The 16,087-nt window shown below is 53.2% G+C and overlaps 3 protein-coding genes across 4 annotated transcripts; 2 read left to right on the forward strand and 1 right to left on the reverse strand.

Annotated features, from left to right (window-relative positions):
* The first annotated feature begins 4,616 nt into the window (after positions 1–4,616).
* LOC128728735 (uncharacterized) lies at positions 4,617–10,653 on the forward strand. 2 transcript variants are annotated; one of them, XM_053822376.1, is made up of 4 exons: positions 4,617–4,689; positions 4,800–5,005; positions 7,362–7,460; positions 9,251–10,653. In XM_053822376.1, exons 2-4 carry the CDS (start codon positions 4,850–4,852, stop codon positions 9,635–9,637), a joined length of 642 nt encoding a protein of 213 aa, XP_053678351.1. In that variant the 5' UTR covers positions 4,617–4,689; positions 4,800–4,849; the 3' UTR covers positions 9,638–10,653. The 2 variants fall into 2 exon arrangements, with proteins under 2 accessions (XP_053678351.1, XP_053678352.1); XM_053822377.1 differs by having other exon boundaries at positions 4,630–4,702.
* A 2,372-nt stretch (positions 10,654–13,025) lies between these two features.
* Positions 13,026–13,546, forward strand: LOC128728364 (uncharacterized). The gene is made up of 2 exons (XM_053821985.1): positions 13,026–13,379; positions 13,444–13,546. The coding sequence occupies exons 1-2, from the start codon at positions 13,026–13,028 to the stop codon at positions 13,537–13,539; spliced, it is 450 nt and encodes a 149-aa protein (XP_053677960.1). The 3' UTR covers positions 13,540–13,546.
* A 133-nt stretch (positions 13,547–13,679) lies between these two features.
* Positions 13,680–15,486, reverse strand: LOC128728366 (uncharacterized). The gene is made up of 3 exons (XM_053821987.1): positions 15,352–15,486; positions 13,851–14,231; positions 13,680–13,787 (listed from the first exon to the last, which is right to left on the reverse strand). Exons 1-3 carry the CDS (start codon positions 15,484–15,486, stop codon positions 13,680–13,682), a joined length of 624 nt encoding a protein of 207 aa, XP_053677962.1.
* Positions 15,487–16,087: the final 601 nt, after the last annotated feature.

The following is a 16,087-nucleotide window of genomic DNA, read 5'->3' on the forward strand; positions in this document are numbered from 1 at the left end:
AACGGAAAGCCGACCTGGCGAGCGGGTTTTATCTCGCGTTCATTCTTCCTACGCATGCAACGACACGCCCGGCCGTTCTCCGACCCCAATTCCACGCGTGACCGAAGATCGTCACCGGCCAAAACTGGCAAAACTCACACGCACCGCGACCTCTGGTGGGCCACACGCGAACTACCCCAGCGGCCGTCTCAGCTGGATAGCCGTGACCTGAGCGCTGGCTCGAGCCCAACGGAGGAGGTCTGGTCATCTGCCGGTGTCTCGGTTGACTTCGAACGCCAGAGGTTAAGGATGCGGTTTTGCCCTCGGGAGCGGACATTCCTCTTGGGCTGGTGCAGGGTGAAAGGGCGCTTGGGAGTATTGCGTAATGAGCAGTGCATGGGGAGCAGCAGAAGGAACTGGAGGTTTGATCCATAAAGCTCCTGCTCCCTGTGCAGGCCCACGGGGCTAATAACTTGTTCTCGCGCCCGTTGCAGCTGGTAGAACCGGTTAGCCAAGCCATGTAAAGGGCTCCCACTAGGGGGCTTCTGTGGTGACTTCTGGGGCGACTTCTGAGGCTGGGTTTCTGGTCTAGTTTCTGGTCCAGTTTGTGGGGCGTTTGAGGAAATATTTGAAGCCCGAGACAAGAACGCCGTTCCTGCTTGGAGCAGTCGCAATGGCGAAACGGACTCGTGTAAGCTTGTGACATTTTGTAGTCCGCCTGAGGCACGAGCCTCGGACATCACATGTACCTCCAAAGACCTCAACAAAATGTCGCTACGCTTCACTTGCGACGCAAATTTTGAGGCCATTGAACCCATCCGCTTCGAAGGCTCCTGGAGCTGGTTCTTGGGACGTTGATTTCGCTTTCTGGCAGCTCCGGGACCATAATTCATCAGAACTTTCTCGTACCAGAGGCAAGTTGGAGTCTGAGCTGGAACACCTTCACTTTCAGTCATTCGACAGCTCACCACTCCTGAAGGACGGCTTGCTCAGAGGTCCGAAAATAAACGACCCATGACTAAGCCGACCTGGGCGACGACTTGCGGCCATTCTGCTGCATGCAACGCCCTTCATCCGAGCGCGTGCGTGTGTGTGTCAGGGGATTTCACTTTCACTTCTGCCGCTCGCCACCGCGCACCGGACCTATAGAATGCTATCGATCATGTGTTGCTTTTACTGCAACTGATCGGCGGAAAACAGAGCGAGGTTGTCGGTTTTTTGATTCGTTTTGGAGCGCTCGTGAAGTCCCCCACCGCTGTTCGGTTGGTCGGTGTCATTGAGCGGGTTCCGAGAACTACCAACAGGGGGCTACCTCTCGCTCCGGTCTCCGATCTGCGGTCCCCCGAAGGCTCAAAGCTCGTTCTCGCACTCGTTACGCTCTTTCCCGGGGCTTGGGCTTTCAGGGGGGAGCTTAAATGACCACCAAACCTTGGCCGAGAGAAGATCAATTTTGGGGTTCCGCCCTCGATTTGTTTCGGAGATTTCCATTTACGTGGGCATAATTTAATTTGAGAGTTTTCCTAGCGCATGGGTGAGAGGCTTGGGCTTATTTTTTTTCACCGAAACCTCACCAGAATGCACGCCTCAATCATGATGCACTTTCTCTTTTCGCCACTCGCCTGTGCCCTTGAGGGGCCTTTATCAATGAGCGATCAACTTTTTTCTCCATTTAATCAGAAATAGAAAAGCGCAGAAAGAAAGAGCGAGAGAGAGAGTCAGAAGCAAGCGAGTGAGTGAGAAGGACGTCACCATAATTACCGTACCGTGTCAGCGTCCCTTTCAATGGTTTCAATAGGGGGTTTTCTTCAGGGCCAATCGGAGAGTTGCTAGGGATTACCCAAGCGCGTGTGTGTGTGTGTGATGACTCCTGGAGACTCCCGATTTGGAAACCACCTCACCCACTTGCTGTTTGTGGCTTTCTCCCTTCGAGCCTGGAAACGATGGCGACGCCGTCGTCTGCATGTTGTTGGTTTTTTTTTCGCACCTCTCACCCCCATCCCCACATGCACCACCCCCTTTTCACCCACATATCAGCCCTCGTTACGGTGTAACTTTTACCAGTCTGTCGCTTTCGCTGGGTTCACTCGAGCCCCAGGAACCGGAGGCGAAAGCGAGACGACACACACGCGGACATCCGGCGTAGGGGTTTCTTCGGGGGGGTTGGTGGATGGAAAGCAGGCCAAAGAGGGGTAGCTTGCACGTTCCGGAATGCCAGCACGGGTGGACGTCACCGGACGTGGCCACGGTCGAAGGCGCGTCAGTGTCCACCGGGACTGTGACGTGATCGGTTCCGTCGGCATCGCTCCTTTTTTCTCGTGTTTGTGTTTGCGCGCCCGTTTGGTGCCCGTTTTCCCAAAGCTTTCCCGGGCGCATCTTTCAAAAGTCCTCCACGCAACGGAACGTCCGCGCGGGAACGGGAACGGTTGCGCACGGTTGACGTAATCCGGACCGCTGTTGACGGTTACGCGGATTTCTCGGGAGCGCCACGAGAAGCAAAAGAAAACTAAAAACCCCAACAACAAACTACTAAACAATACGATACCCGCCATCCAAACCCGGTCCCTTACACCGCGTACATCTCCAGTGTGGTTGCAGTTTCGGTCCGCTTTTGACGACGTTGATTGCCAAAACGGGTTGAATAAGAAAAGCGAAAGAAACTCGCACAAGAAAGCCGCTCTCGAAAAGCATCCGCCAGCGAAATCGGGTCGGTTTCGGGTAATTTTTCACGCAAACTTTTCGATTAGTGCTCGCTGCCGCCGGTAGTGCGTTGACGAAACTTTAATCGACTCGAAAGTCCCTCCCCTCCCCCCCCTCGTCTTCAGCTCGTAGTGTGTGGTGGTCGGAAAAGCGGGAAAAGCCCGTCCGGCACGCGGAAGTGAACACGAACGCATCGAAAACAACAACAAAAAACACTGGTAAGTAAGCGGCTGTTAAGACCCTCCTTTCACACACAAACGCGTGATGCTTGAGTGGACCCGGCCCGTCAAGCGATGCGGGAAAAAGGCGCGGGAAATCCGCCCCCGAGGAGGCGCGAAAACGTAACCGAATTTTTACACCACCTCGCTGCGTTTCCGTGCGTGTCCCATTACGTGGCTCTCATGGGGGAAGGAAGCGATGAAGAAGTGGTGTAGGGGGGTGGCAAAGGACCGAGGGCGAGAAGCACGCGCAAGGTCGACGTTGGGTTGAGCTTGCACCGTGGACAGGTCGCCCTTTTTTACGCTTTTTCCACACGACACCCATTTCACTTGACGATGTTTTATTTTCCACGCACTGTCCTTTCACTTTATACCCCGTTTGGTGGGTGGTTAAGGGAAGGGAGGAGGTGATGAAAGAGGGAACAGACGTACCGTAATTGGAAATCCTCCCCAATGGCAGCTGTGGTACGTTTCAAGGTAGCTGATCCGTCGTAGGGATCGCAAAACAGAACGGAAACGGCTGTCGAAGGAACGCACAGTGTAAGTCGTAGCATTTGCAGATGCGGTTTTCTTTTGTTTCGCTGGAAGACTTGCGTCAGCTTGGGAAGCTTTTGGTTGCGGTTTCGCACGCGCCTGATGTCATCCCAGAGAACATCCACCACACAAAGGAGTAACCAAACCTGGTTGAACCCTTCCGTAAGGGCGCTCTCCTGATTACAGTGTTGCGCCAGATGCGGCACATTTCCACATCCACCTGCGGGCCAATCTTCCGCCGCGAATCGGCCGGTGATGAAACGCAGCCATGCTGTCCGCACGGGGCGTGTTTTGTGCCGTTGTTTAGCCTACGTTTCGCGCCCTTTCCCCGAGTGTCACCCCCGGTCCGTGTCGTGCCTTCCCGCTCCGGCCAGATCGGATGCTGCCATTTTGCCGCTTGTTTTGGCGCACGGGCCCCATAATGGTGTGTGTGTGGCGACTACCGAGGAGGGACCACCGGTGTTGGTGAGCGAGATGCCATCTCCTCTGCCCGGACACCCCCTTGGGCGGCCCTAGGCGGCCGAAACCGGCATCGAAAGAGTAGAAATACGGGCGTCCCCTTTAGCACGGCATCCATTTACCACTCTCGGCGTTAGCGACCAACACCGGGCACCGCTTCCTTCGCTTCCTTCGAGCACGCCCAACTTCACCGATCGATTGATCGCCTCCAGCATCGCATCCCGGTTCCAGCATTCAACGGTCCAGGATCGGTAAGTGGGCTCGGGAGCGCTCTTACCGTTTGCAGAAGCCCACGGGAGCTCCCTAAACCGGCAGCATAAACGGTCGGCACGTGTGGTGAATTTAGCGCGTGGTGAAATGTGCGCGAGGCTGCAGGCAGAGTGATGCAAGCGAACACTGCATTAGACGCCCCGCGTGTTGGTGGGGGCGCTCTTCGGGGCTTAGTGGCCACTCTGTGGGGCCACCGCGTAAAGCGAGATAGACGCGCGTGCGAAAGCGACAGCGCGGAAAATCAATTGCGTTCAAAGCCACCACACGCCAAGGACCCCTCGAGGGTGGGTTTGATTCGGGCGCCCATTCTGGGGCGTCGCCTTCGGTTCGGTTGTCGGGCTCCCTTCCACTGGGCTCGGTGAAGGCCTTCGGCAGCAACTTCGGGCCCCGTCACGTGTACGCGCGTGGTGGGCTTCTGGCTTCGAGCAAAACGCCAACCACCCGATCGAGCGCTGATCATTTGTGTGTTTGGAGCTGTTAGAGTCACTTGCATCCGCGCAGAGTAGCGTCACAGACACGCGCTAAACCCCCGGTAAAGCCATCCGGTAAAGAGCCGTTGCTCTGCTGGCGGTGTTTGTCTTCATCCTGCGTGTCCTGGCTCACTTCGACTAACTTCTTTTTCGTTCTTCATCCGTTCGGCAGACTTACCAGCAGCCCTAGCAGCAGCCAACCATCAACCACGAGCCAACAAGATGCAGCCCTGTCGTAGCAGTTGGAGTGGCATTGCGGCTCTTGCCGCTATCGCCCTTTGCGCCGGTGTTGCTCTCGCTGCTCCCAACGTCCGTGTCAAGCGTGGCGATGAAACCGATGCCGCCCTCGAGCCTGCTGTCAACCCGCTCACGTCCCAGGTAGGTGCTATTGAGGGTCCTGGTGAGGGCGATGGGTCGCGAGAGATAGTGTATTTTTGATGGGCTTTTACGAGGGTTGCCAGGGCGAAGGTTTCGAGTGTGCTAATTAGCTCATTGCCTATGCAATTTGTGACCTCCCACAATCTTTCTTGGGGGTGGTTCGAAGCCCCAGAAGAAGGGGCTGTTTTTCGAATCGATTCCAACAACCGGTTTGCCACCTTTTTGGGCTCGTGTATTTTTGGGTCAACCCAGCAAGCTTCCGTGGGGTGGAAAATCGAGCCACGATAACCACCCACCGCTAGTTCGTTGCACCCAACCATCAGGTCCTTGGGTGTCTGCACGCGTGCTGCAATCGACCCAGGTTGCTTAGCATATTTGTTTCCCCTTCGCAAAGCCCTTCAGGGTGCCCTTCGTGCGGCCGTCCTCCCCCAAACGGTGATCTCGATTGCGCGTGCGAGTGGGGCGGGTTCTTGGGCGTGGGCCGTCGGGCGCGAAAGCTTGCGCGACTCCATGCAAGCGCGCTACGCGAAATAATAGCGTGAACGTGAAGAAAAAGAAAACCAACACATTTCGTCCACCCATGAGGTCAGCCGGTCCGCAGCTGAGCGAATGGGCGCAAAAGTGCATTAATCAGAATCGTTGCTGAAACGCCGCTCGGTTGTGGGATCGAATTCGCTCACCCTGTCGGGGAGGGGAGCGGATGGTGTTGGGGAAGCCAGAGGTGGAGGGAGAGGGAGGGGGGGAGCTATACCACCGAAGCGGGACAGCCACTCGCTGGCACCGAAACGGGACGCGGGCTATTTTGCCCGCCTTTCGGTATGGTTTTTTTTTCTTCACTTTTTCTCTCGCGCCTTTCCTCATAAGTTGCGTTGCATCAGGGGTGGGTTTTTGCGAAATTGCACCCCATGCGCGGCGCGTTGTCGCCCGAAAAATTTAACCCTGAAACGATGGTTGGAAAGTGAAAGAAAATGAGAAAACGAGCCCACAGCCCGTTTCCACGGAATCGCACGCGTGAAGGCACCCATTGCGCAACGCTTTCGGGCTTTCGAGATTTTGAGGTGACTCCGGGTGTCGTTAAAAAAGCTCAAGCTCATCCCGGCCAGGCTGGTGATCGAGATTTCCCGTACGCACGTGCTGTTACGCGTCACAAATCAACGATAGGCGAAAAAAAGAGCGAAAGAGCAAGATGGGTGCTTTCTTTGGTGACTTTCTCAACCAAGGGAAATCTATCCTCGCGTATGTTGAAGGTCACCACCCCACCGAATGGGGCCGGCCACTGAACCCACCACGCTTTTGAAGAGCGCATTCGGGTGCGCTTTGCGTAATGAGCCATAAGTCTACCGGAGCGTCTCACCAAAGAGGTGACTTTTCTCAGCTTACGTCAGCGCACGACGGCGTGTTGCCCAATCTGCGCCGTTTCGGGATCGTATCCGTTCGACCGGACATGATGCCGGCAGGAACCAAAGTGTGGTCGGATTTTACAGCCCTAAGAGCCATCGAAAGCTCGTTCGCAACACCGGCTATGCGTAACGCACCACGCAATGGTACGTTTGCTGATGTAAAAGGACTCGCGTAAGCGAGTGCCACTCGAACTCTCGCTGACGCATAATTGCACCAGGAAGCGAGCTGCGCTTCTTCACCCGACAACGCGTGAGTCCCGATGAAACTCGCGTCAAGGGTCCTTCTGCAGAAGCGCGAGAGAACGCCTGTACTCAAACGATCCGCGCAAACGAGCTGCACCAGCATAAACTGTCGCAAACACCAACGCGCACAGCTGACGATCGCCGCTAAAACAGGTTTTGCCGCAAGACCCAATCGGCGCACTTTCCAGTTTCCCCCGCTAGGTGGCGCTGTCGTGCGTGGCTCTGACGTAACAACGCGAGTAACGGGCGCCCCAAATCGCGATGCCGTAATGTGCCCCACGAGTGTATATGTGCGTGCATGCGTGTGTGTGTGTGCCCACACGATCGGTGGATCGTCTTCACGCGCTCTCGAGCCCGATCTCGTGTCCAGCTGACCCAATTGAGGCGCTACACTCTCACTCTCGATTTCGCGGCGTGGTTTCGCGGTCGCATCACGCTTTCACTGCATTACGTGTCCCCGTGAGCTTTCTTCGCGCTTTTCTCGCACCGATTGGAACTGGGGCTCACTTTTTAACGAGCCGTTTTCGCTTCACCGAACCGCGGAATAATGCGCTTCGTTGAAGCTGGAACGTGTTGTTGTGTCACTTTTCTCTCTTGCTCTGCCACGTGTCTGCCACTTGTTTTTTTTCTATTTTTTCCATTCGCTCTTTCTCTTTTCTCTGCTACGTTTTCTTTCGCTTCTTTCCCACGCTTCTTTCCCATTCTCCGAGCAGGATGCGGTAGCCCTCGGCGACGACCTTGACCGTGACAAGCGCAAAGTTCCCGACCCGAAGTACGAGACCAAGAACGCCATCCTCGGATTCGTGTTTGGAGTGAGTATACTAAATTATATGTTCCATTTTCCTGCCCCTAGGTGGGAGGGTACTAACCAAAAACCCTAGTATGAAGGCTAAAAAACATAGAGGTGGATGGCTTTGGATCTGACCTTTTAACATCTCTCGGTGGTGGGTCATTAGTGTACGAGCAGAAGAAGCGGAAAACTCAGCAGCTCGCGAACCCGCATCATTATCTCGTCGGCTCAAGCTCGCTCGTAATTAGCTTTCGACTAACTTCTCGCGTGCCCTATGATTTAGCGTGAACCAAGCGGCCATCCTGGCACAGGCGCAGGACGTGCCGCTTAATGGAAGGGTTGCACCAGTCGGTCACATTCTCATTTGCAGCTGCTTTATGCCGTTTGTTGGCCTTCGCTTCGGCACGGAACCAGCCGGGCGAACTCCGGTCCAGTGGCATTCCAGCTCGCGATCGAGATCCTGCGCTGTACGCGAGGCTGGTTTGACAGGTTTTTCCGCTGCTGCTTAGAACGCTCTATTTATCGTGCCCTAGCTCAAGTTGCTTTCTATTTCACCATCGCTACCGATTGCGCGTTCGACCTTCAGTGTTGACCGTTTGGTTAGCCGTTTGCTAGCCGCCCTAGGGCGATCTGTGAGGTGACTTAATCGAAAGACTCAAAGCGACGAACCTCGTGCACTATTCTAGAGACCAGGAACGCATGAGCCAACACATCTTTCTTTTTTCTCCCATCTCTTCCCTTCTTTAATCGCATCGCATCGATAGACTCAATGCTTTGAACCTCACTCGAACCAAGAAACCAGGCATAAAGCTGAGTTAAAGCTTTTTCTAATATATTTCTCTCTTAATCCCTCATCGAATCGAAAGACTCAAAGCGACGAACCTCGCTTGAAGCCAGAGACTAGGAACGCTTGAGTCAGTGAACTTTGTTTTTTTTTTCTTTCAATATTTAATGGAATCGCAAGACTCGTAGCGATGAATCTTGCGCGTACTGGCTATCCGGGAACGCAAGAGTAGAAGCTTTTCCATTTTTTCCCTCTCAATCTCCCAATGAATTGAAAGACTCAAAGCGACGAACCTCACGCACGTACCCAGAGAGCGGGAACGCACGAAACGAAGCATCTTCTTGGTTTTTGCCCGTCTTAACCTCCCATTTCGAACCTTGAGTGTCAGATTTTCCATATTCGTCGCAAGCTAATGGATTGGTGCCACTGACGAAAGCGGACGGTCGCTTTCATCCACCGCTCGATCGCTGGTCCTTGAGCCACTGTCACGCTCTCGACGCGCGGGAAACCGTTTCAAGCTCGCTAGTAAGCGCCTAATTTCGGTTAAGGACGTTAGGTTTTTTTTACTCTCCCCTGCGTGTGTGTGTCATTTTGTTAATAGCTAATAAGCCTGTCAACCGACAGGCGGACAAGAGGTTGACCCCAACTTAGTGACCGCGTTTCGAAGCGATATCTCACCACGCGGGCGCCGCATTCAAACGATGGCGATTAGGATTTCGGCGTAGGAATTGAACGCTTTCAAATTTCAAGACCATCCGCATTCGGCAGCCGCTAACCTTTACCGGTGGCACTCGCCTCCTCCCTAATGCACCTCCCTCTCCACCCACCCACCCACCCACCTGGTTTGCGGCGACTCCTTCGCACCTCCTTCCAGCCGACCCTGGCGAGACCCCCACGATTGCTTGTGTAGATAAGCCACCCCAACCCGGGGTTGTGGGCACGTCGGCATCGACTAATGCAATGTCTCCTCGCTCTTCCACTCTGCCTGCGCGTCACCCTGCCTGCCCCGACCCCGGCTGGTCGAGCAGAAGATCAACTCGTTCATTGACGCGAAGACGCGCTTCATCGACAAGCTGGACCACGCCAACATCGAGAAGAACAAGCAGCACCACATCGAACCACCGAAGCCGGTGCCCGACTTCCAGTCGCTCATCTCATCCGTCATCACTCCGAAGGTGCAGTTCATCACGTCTAAAATCGGTTCGCTGAGCGGCAGCTTCCTGGGCGGTTCGTCCGGTGGCCACGGGGGCGATGACGATCATCACGGCAACGGGGGTAGCGGTGGAGCGCCTCAGCTCGGTAACATCGTCTCTTCGCTGCTCAAGCTGTCCGGGCCCATCCTGTCCGGTTCGTCTGGCTCGCAGCATGGCGGTTCGAACACCGTCTCGCTTGGGGACCACGATGACGACGAGTAGGGTGCGCAGGAACATAAGGACTCGCAAGGACGCGTGAGGACGCACCTCCACGCGGGTTTCCACAGGCTCCTCAAAACTCATCCCCTCAAACGCATCTCATGCACATGAACCCATCCTCGGTCATCCACAGAAAACACACCCCCAACAAACACACACATACACACCCATACGTACGTACGGTAGGATATCGGAATTGATGCTTTTATTTAATTTGATCGCCTCGCGCCTTGGGGAGCAGGCGTACGAGGCTTAGCGGGCACGGGAGGGACCTTAGAGGGGGAATTTGATGTACTCGTATTCCAGTTCCAGACCTATTATTCCGCTCTTCTAACAGCTTCACTTTATCTCTCTCTCTCTCTCTCTCTCTCTCACACACACACACTCTGTCTTTGTCACTTTCTTCATCTGTTGTTTCTTTATTTTCTCTTCTGTCCTCTTGTTGAATTAATTATTCGTTATTGGGTTTATTGCCTGGTTGTTAATCAAAGTTACTCGAATTTGGCCGCCCAGCCAGCGTTAGGGATAGTCCGTGTAAGAAGCGATCTAAACCCACATACACACACATACGCATAGGCACACACACACACACACTCACACACACTACCCCCTCGCCACGCTGGTACATTCCGTAGATCGAAGGCTCAAGACTCCTCAACACAAAACTCATCTCATTGGGACTCTCGGGACTGGGCGCGTATCCGCTACGGAATGCGGAATGAAAACACATGCAGGTGGGTTGTTCTTCCAACACCACCACCCGGGTGCGCCCTTCGTAGGGCTGGAATGTGAGTGAAAGAGAAAGAGATGGGCCAGCGCAGGATGGAGCATTTGATTTTAGTTCGAAAAGCGCAGAAGAGGCCCACGGCAGGAGATGCATGCCAGGAAAAAAAAGGGTAGCCAACCGGTTCCGGTCGCACCGCGCGGACCGATCGGCACGGGGAAAGGGGGTAGGTAGATTGTATGCGTAACTATTCTTCTCGTTCAATTTGTAAATAATGGATTAATAAATGCAAATCTTATTCACAACTCGTACTCACCTGTCGGTCGTTGGCTGTTTTTACTTTCATCCGTACAACGGCTGGGGTGTTGCCGAGGTTGAGGTTGCGGCCGTCTAGGGCCATATGTGTGTGTGTGTGTATTTTGTGCACGCTAGAGGTGGGTCCTAACGGTGTGTACATAGTTGGGAGTATTATTCAAGCAACCAAATGATCACTAACGCGCTCGGGCGTCTCGATGTAGATGCCACAAATGGAATTAACGATTTTAGCGACCTGATGAGACCGCATCTCAGCAAATGCTGTGGCACACCTTCTGATAGGTTCTCTTCTTCCGCTTCACAGGCTAGCAAACAGTCCGCTCAAGCGGTCAAGGACGCCATCCATCCGACCAAGGCCCCAATCCCGGTGACGACGGATGACACGCCCGACCTAGACCGGCAGAAAGTGTCACTGCAGGTGCCTGACGAGTTGTTCGGCAGTTCGTTCACGTTGGTGACGAACATCTCCGGTCGAATTGGCGATCTTATTATGGTACGTTTAGAGCAGCTGAAGCTGTTCGTTATTCTGCAGAACTCGCTTTGCTCACGTCTTCCTGCAATTACAGAGCACCGCTCGTAGGGCCGGCGAATTCTTCTGGGTATTCCAGCCACTGTTCGGAAAACACCTTACGATTGAGATTCCGACCACTACGACGACGACCACGACGCAGCGCACAACCACGACGACCCGTGCCGCCAGGACGACAACAACTGATGGAGCGTTGGTGCTGGATCTGTTGTCTGGAGCGACCGATACCAACGACATCTGAGCTGAGAGGGTCAACTTCTTCTGCGTGCGTTTCCTATTTCCATTTTTATACACTTTTATTTATTGTAAACATACACACGAACTGTAGCTTATCGTTATCCTACCATTATCAAATCGTTATCCTGTGGTTAAAGTATGGAGTACTGTTTCGAGGTAAAAATATAAAAAAAATTACTAGTAACTCTGATTTTATGGAGCTAAGGAAGTGTTTTGGTTGTCTAAAAGAATCGGGAATATAGGAATATCAATGTTTAATGTTCAAATGAAGCACCTTTAGGGAATGTTTAGATGCACGGTGCTGTGAAGCTCGGAGTGTACTGAAGTTTTGAATGGCATTTGCAACTTATCAGAAAGCTGTAGCAAGGTAAGTTCATAGCATATTGCATACATTTAGGCGTATCACCTTCGAAGCTTAAACAATTGCCAGTGCTTTCTATTTTACAATCTGGCTTGATTTTTGTATTAATAAATTGGGATTCCATTGTGGCTTAATAGAAAGATAAAGGTTTCGTGTAAGCTAGCAAAATTTAAATAAAGCCTTATTCATTAAACATACCATACGTTTTATATTTTATTGTCTTCAACTGAAGACGCTCTACTTAAGATCTTTTTTGAAAATCATTATATTTTGCAACATCACTGGTACTTAAGTGGGCTGAACATGGATTTAACGATCACGATCGATATTCAAAGCATCATGTTTTGTTTTTCATAAGTTCTTTGCAAGTTGATGGAAAGTTGCACAACAAAATGCAGGTAACTTGTGCTACAGATCTCTCGGCTATCAGATGCGTTAAGGATCGGACAAAAATTGCACAACATGTACTGTTCATTAGTTCACAATGTTCACAATGAAAGGAACCACGTGTGTGAGTTAAAAACTAACCTTCATTTCACATGATTGCACAAAAAAAGGATTCAATCATAATGCGTAGACCGATAACGACAGCCAAATCCGCAATCAAGCTAATGAGGCGTCCTTCTGTGTATCCCTTTGCATCGCACGCACTTAGAAACCACTTAATGGTCGTCCATGGAGGGTAGTTTTTTACTTGAAGTGAACAATACCTCACCAGCAGCACATTTCAAAATCACCCCACAACTCCCGACGATGCAAACGAGCTTGAATGCGTTGGAATGTGCGTACCAAAAGGCGTCTCGAATCGCATTAGTCGTGGTACGGAGATCGAAACCTTGTTCCGGCGAGCTTCCAAACTTCCCATGTGTGACGAAACACGAAGGCGTGTGATGACTGATTCCATGCTTCATTAGATCAGGGTCGCCAATTTTCGAAGGCGCCATCCACGAGGTGCCATTCATCTGCTCACAAAGATCGCATTCCTTGCATTCGCTACACGAGAAATTCCTGACCTGTCACCTGACAATGACACACGGGTAGCATGTTCTCGCAATACCGCGCCCTATGTCGACTCGACGTTGCAGGCCATCGAGTGATCGGAAGCAGGCGACCTCGACATACGGGCCCGTTCTCGTTCTCGATGCAATTGCAACTGCAGCTCGCTGCTGCAGTTGACTCGCATCCCTCAGTCGGGCCAGGTCCGTGTTCGTTAGTGCAGCGCAAGATGAAGTCCGGCTGTGAAGTGCGTCTAGTGACCTTGGTCCTTCTGAGCCTCTCGCTGGCTCCTGCGTGGGTGTTTGGAAAATCGATAGTGTCTTCCACAAGAACGGGCAGTTCTCCGAACGACCTTGAGCCAGCTGTGGGTGGGAGTTTGAGCTCCAAAGATGGTGACCTTGACACGACCGCTATCTCCGAGGAAAGCACACCCTCAACAGGTGCTCCCAACATCAACAAATCCCTCAACGAAGTGCCCACCTTCAACCGAGAGCAGGTTTCACTCGCCATCCCAGCGGAGTTGTTTTCCGCAACGGCAAATCTGACGCTACAACTGCGCAACTTCATCGGTGACCTGATCACGGTAGGTGTTGGCTGATGAGTGACAGATCCGCGACAACTAATCCACCTCCACTTTCTACACCCAGCGGACTTCAGTGCGGATCGCGCAAGTGGTGCGGTTCTTTCAACCCCTGTTCGGATACCATCTGATGATCGACATCCCGAAGGAGCTGGACGTGTGATCGCGGGATCGATCAAACACGGTGTTGGTTAGCGCTAGTCTGTTCATGTTACAATAATTTATTTCACGCAAAACGTGCCCGTCTAGTCTAGAGTTGAATAATTTAAATCCTCACAATTGCGCTCCACGCTTCAGACGTCCTCAGGAGTCCACCCCCGACGGAGCCGGTGTCGGTATTTGAATGAACAAATGGCGACCTGCGATCGGTTGGAACAGCTGCATGAACCGCGCCGTACGTATGGCCGTATTCTGCAAGGATCAAGCGGTCGTGAGTCAACAAGCAGTCCCTTAAGCCCACACCTGGGTGCGTACCGTTATGAAGTCACCGAACAACTTGGCAGCCGCCAGCACGAAGTTGGTCGCGTTACCGAACAGCTTCCCCGGCAGCTGGAGCATGATCGTACCGTCCGGGTTGAACTGCGGCACGTCATCGTCTTCTCGGCGTGAACTCCGGCTTCGATCTGCTCGGGGTTTGCTACGAAGTGTCGCCTTCGTCGTCGTGGATGTCGTCGAGGTGGTCGTCGAGGTGGTCGTCGAGGTAGTCGTCGAGGTAGTTGTCGATTTCGGCCTCGATGGTGAGACCTGCCGGATGCGTTTCAGCTGCTCTAGCAGGTCCAGGATGGCGTTGGCCGCCGCCCATTCTTCGGGCCGGAACTTACGCTTCGTACGCTGGACATCCTCGCCAATCGCTTCCTGCGAACGAGGAGGAACACGTGACAAACAAGGGACTCGGGAGAAACTGGTTTCGGTACGTTGCGGGAAAGCCCCATACGGTCGCGCCGACGCAGATACGTGAAACCCGTGGAAGCTGGAGCCTTTTGTTTGTCCGAAAACTCGAACTCCACCCTAAAAAAGGCGAAATTGCCTGCATGGCTGGGACTAAGCGATGGCGAGGGCCGTTTGTTTGATTACGGCGCGTGTTTGCATGCGTTGCTATCATTGACCTGTGTCGTTGGAAGGCGAAAAACACACGCTCCAACAACCGGTACATTCATCACGACCAACACGAGTCGTCCCTTTCTGTGACTGAGGTAAGCTGCGTGTCTGTCTTTTCGTTGGTTTTTTGTTGGTGGAAACACTCGGAGAAGCACAGACTTTTGATTGATAGCGATGTCCGTGGCGATCCGATGACGAATGTCCATCTGACGTTACCAAACACCCAGTCGACCACGACATTTGACAAGTGAATGGTTTGTTTCGAAGGCTCATTCGGCTGATGAGTCGTTGCTTTTTTTTGTCTTTCCAAACGCACATCATCCGGGATTTGACAGGAGGTTGATCCCCAACATCGAAGTGTGTTGTGGCCTCGTTTTACCCTATCGTTTGTGTTCTTCGCGTGAAAGTAAGTGCGTGACTTCCTTACGAGAACCTACGCAAATGGCCACGTGCTATGCCAAAAGCGCACGTGCGCTGTTGCGCCATCGATGCACCTGATGCCAAGACCACCCATAACTAAGACCTAGTAGAGCTGCATAACCCAGAGTGTGCTTAGACTCGATATACCCACGGTTTAGCAACAGCTTCGCGCGCAATTAATTTACTTTCACTGGCTTCACAAGAAAGCACAAGTTCCACGCGCTCAGTGACGCCTTCCGTCGCAGGTCGACGCGTGTGTACGCAAGCGCGCATGGTTGTTGTTGCGTGTTGTGTTGCGCACCCCCCGGAAGATGTCCACGCCGACCCGGATCGGAAAAACTGCGCTTTTCCTCGCGTGACTGTACAATCAGTTAGCTGGAGCGTGCGGTTGATCGGGCGTTTGATTGCGTTGTAATTCTGAGTTACGTCCGGGAAGTCTACACCCACACAAACTCACCTTCCATAGGACTGGATCGAGCGAGCTGTCAGTTGGCTGGATCCCGGATCCCAATGGAGCAGCCGTGCAAGGACTCGCCAGGATCAGTAATAACGCACTCCACACCACACACTGCACTCTCCGGCAGGTTGCCATTGACCTGCACGAATCTACCCTTCCCAGGAGTTGCTCCTTCGCATGCTCCAACACGCGCCCACACTCTCACGCACTACCACACACCCGCACAATGGAGTGAAGTCACCAAGAGGCGTCCTTCCGGTTCGGGGAAGCAAACGTGCGTGCGTTCGGTTCAACAATTGGCCCACAAATGCCGGCTTCAGTGGATGGCCAGCGACGCTCCAGTGGTACACCAACAGTGGAGTCGACGACGCCACACGTCGGCTCTCCTTCTGCTACCATTCTCACGCACATTGCCTCTCACTTGCACCCGCTAGTCGGTGTTTCTTTCACCGCGAGGTTCGTCGCTTTCTCCCTCACACGAAGCAGCCGGTCTAGGAAGGCAACCTCTGTTGCTGTTACGCTGCTGGTCGACCCCGTGCTGTAGGTCGAAATGCGCGTTCTGTGGGGTATTCGCGGGAGAAATTGCACGAGTCAGGATACGCGCATCTTTCCGGTCACACGAAGAGGGGCGTGTTTCAACGGCCTGTTGATGGGCTGCTGCACAAGCTGGTTATGCGCAAAAGGAGGCCGTTCGATCCTGTTTCAAAACCAGCCGACCTGACGCGATCCTTTGCCC

This window comes from Anopheles nili, chromosome X (assembly GCF_943737925.1).
Source record: "Anopheles nili chromosome X, idAnoNiliSN_F5_01, whole genome shotgun sequence".
NCBI lineage: Eukaryota > Metazoa > Arthropoda > Insecta > Diptera > Culicidae > Anopheles > Anopheles nili.

What these genes read in the sequence shown, in the direction of transcription:
- LOC128728366 (XM_053821987.1), bottom strand. Translation starts at nt 15,486, where the DNA reads ATGGCAACCTGCCGGAGAGTGCAGTGTGTGGTGTGGAGTGCGTTATTA. An exon ending in TCGATCCAGTCCTATGGAAG is followed by an intron (nt 14,232 to 15,351) that starts GTGAGTTTGTGT and finishes CCTCGTTCGCAG; the next exon opens with GAAGCGATTGGCGAGGATGT. An exon ending in TGTTCGGTGACTTCATAACG is followed by an intron (nt 13,788 to 13,850) that starts GTACGCACCCAG and finishes TGATCCTTGCAG; the next exon opens with AATACGGCCATACGTACGGC.
- LOC128728735 (XM_053822376.1), top strand. Translation starts at nt 4,850, where the DNA reads ATGCAGCCCTGTCGTAGCAGTTGGAGTGGCATTGCGGCTCTTGCCGCT. An exon ending in TCAACCCGCTCACGTCCCAG is followed by an intron (nt 5,006 to 7,361) that starts GTAGGTGCTATT and finishes TTCTCCGAGCAG; the next exon opens with GATGCGGTAGCCCTCGGCGA. An exon ending in TCCTCGGATTCGTGTTTGGA is followed by an intron (nt 7,461 to 9,250) that starts GTGAGTATACTA and finishes CTGGTCGAGCAG; the next exon opens with AAGATCAACTCGTTCATTGA.
- LOC128728364 (XM_053821985.1), top strand. Translation starts at nt 13,026, where the DNA reads ATGAAGTCCGGCTGTGAAGTGCGTCTAGTGACCTTGGTCCTTCTGAGC. An exon ending in TCATCGGTGACCTGATCACG is followed by an intron (nt 13,380 to 13,443) that starts GTAGGTGTTGGC and finishes TTCTACACCCAG; the next exon opens with CGGACTTCAGTGCGGATCGC.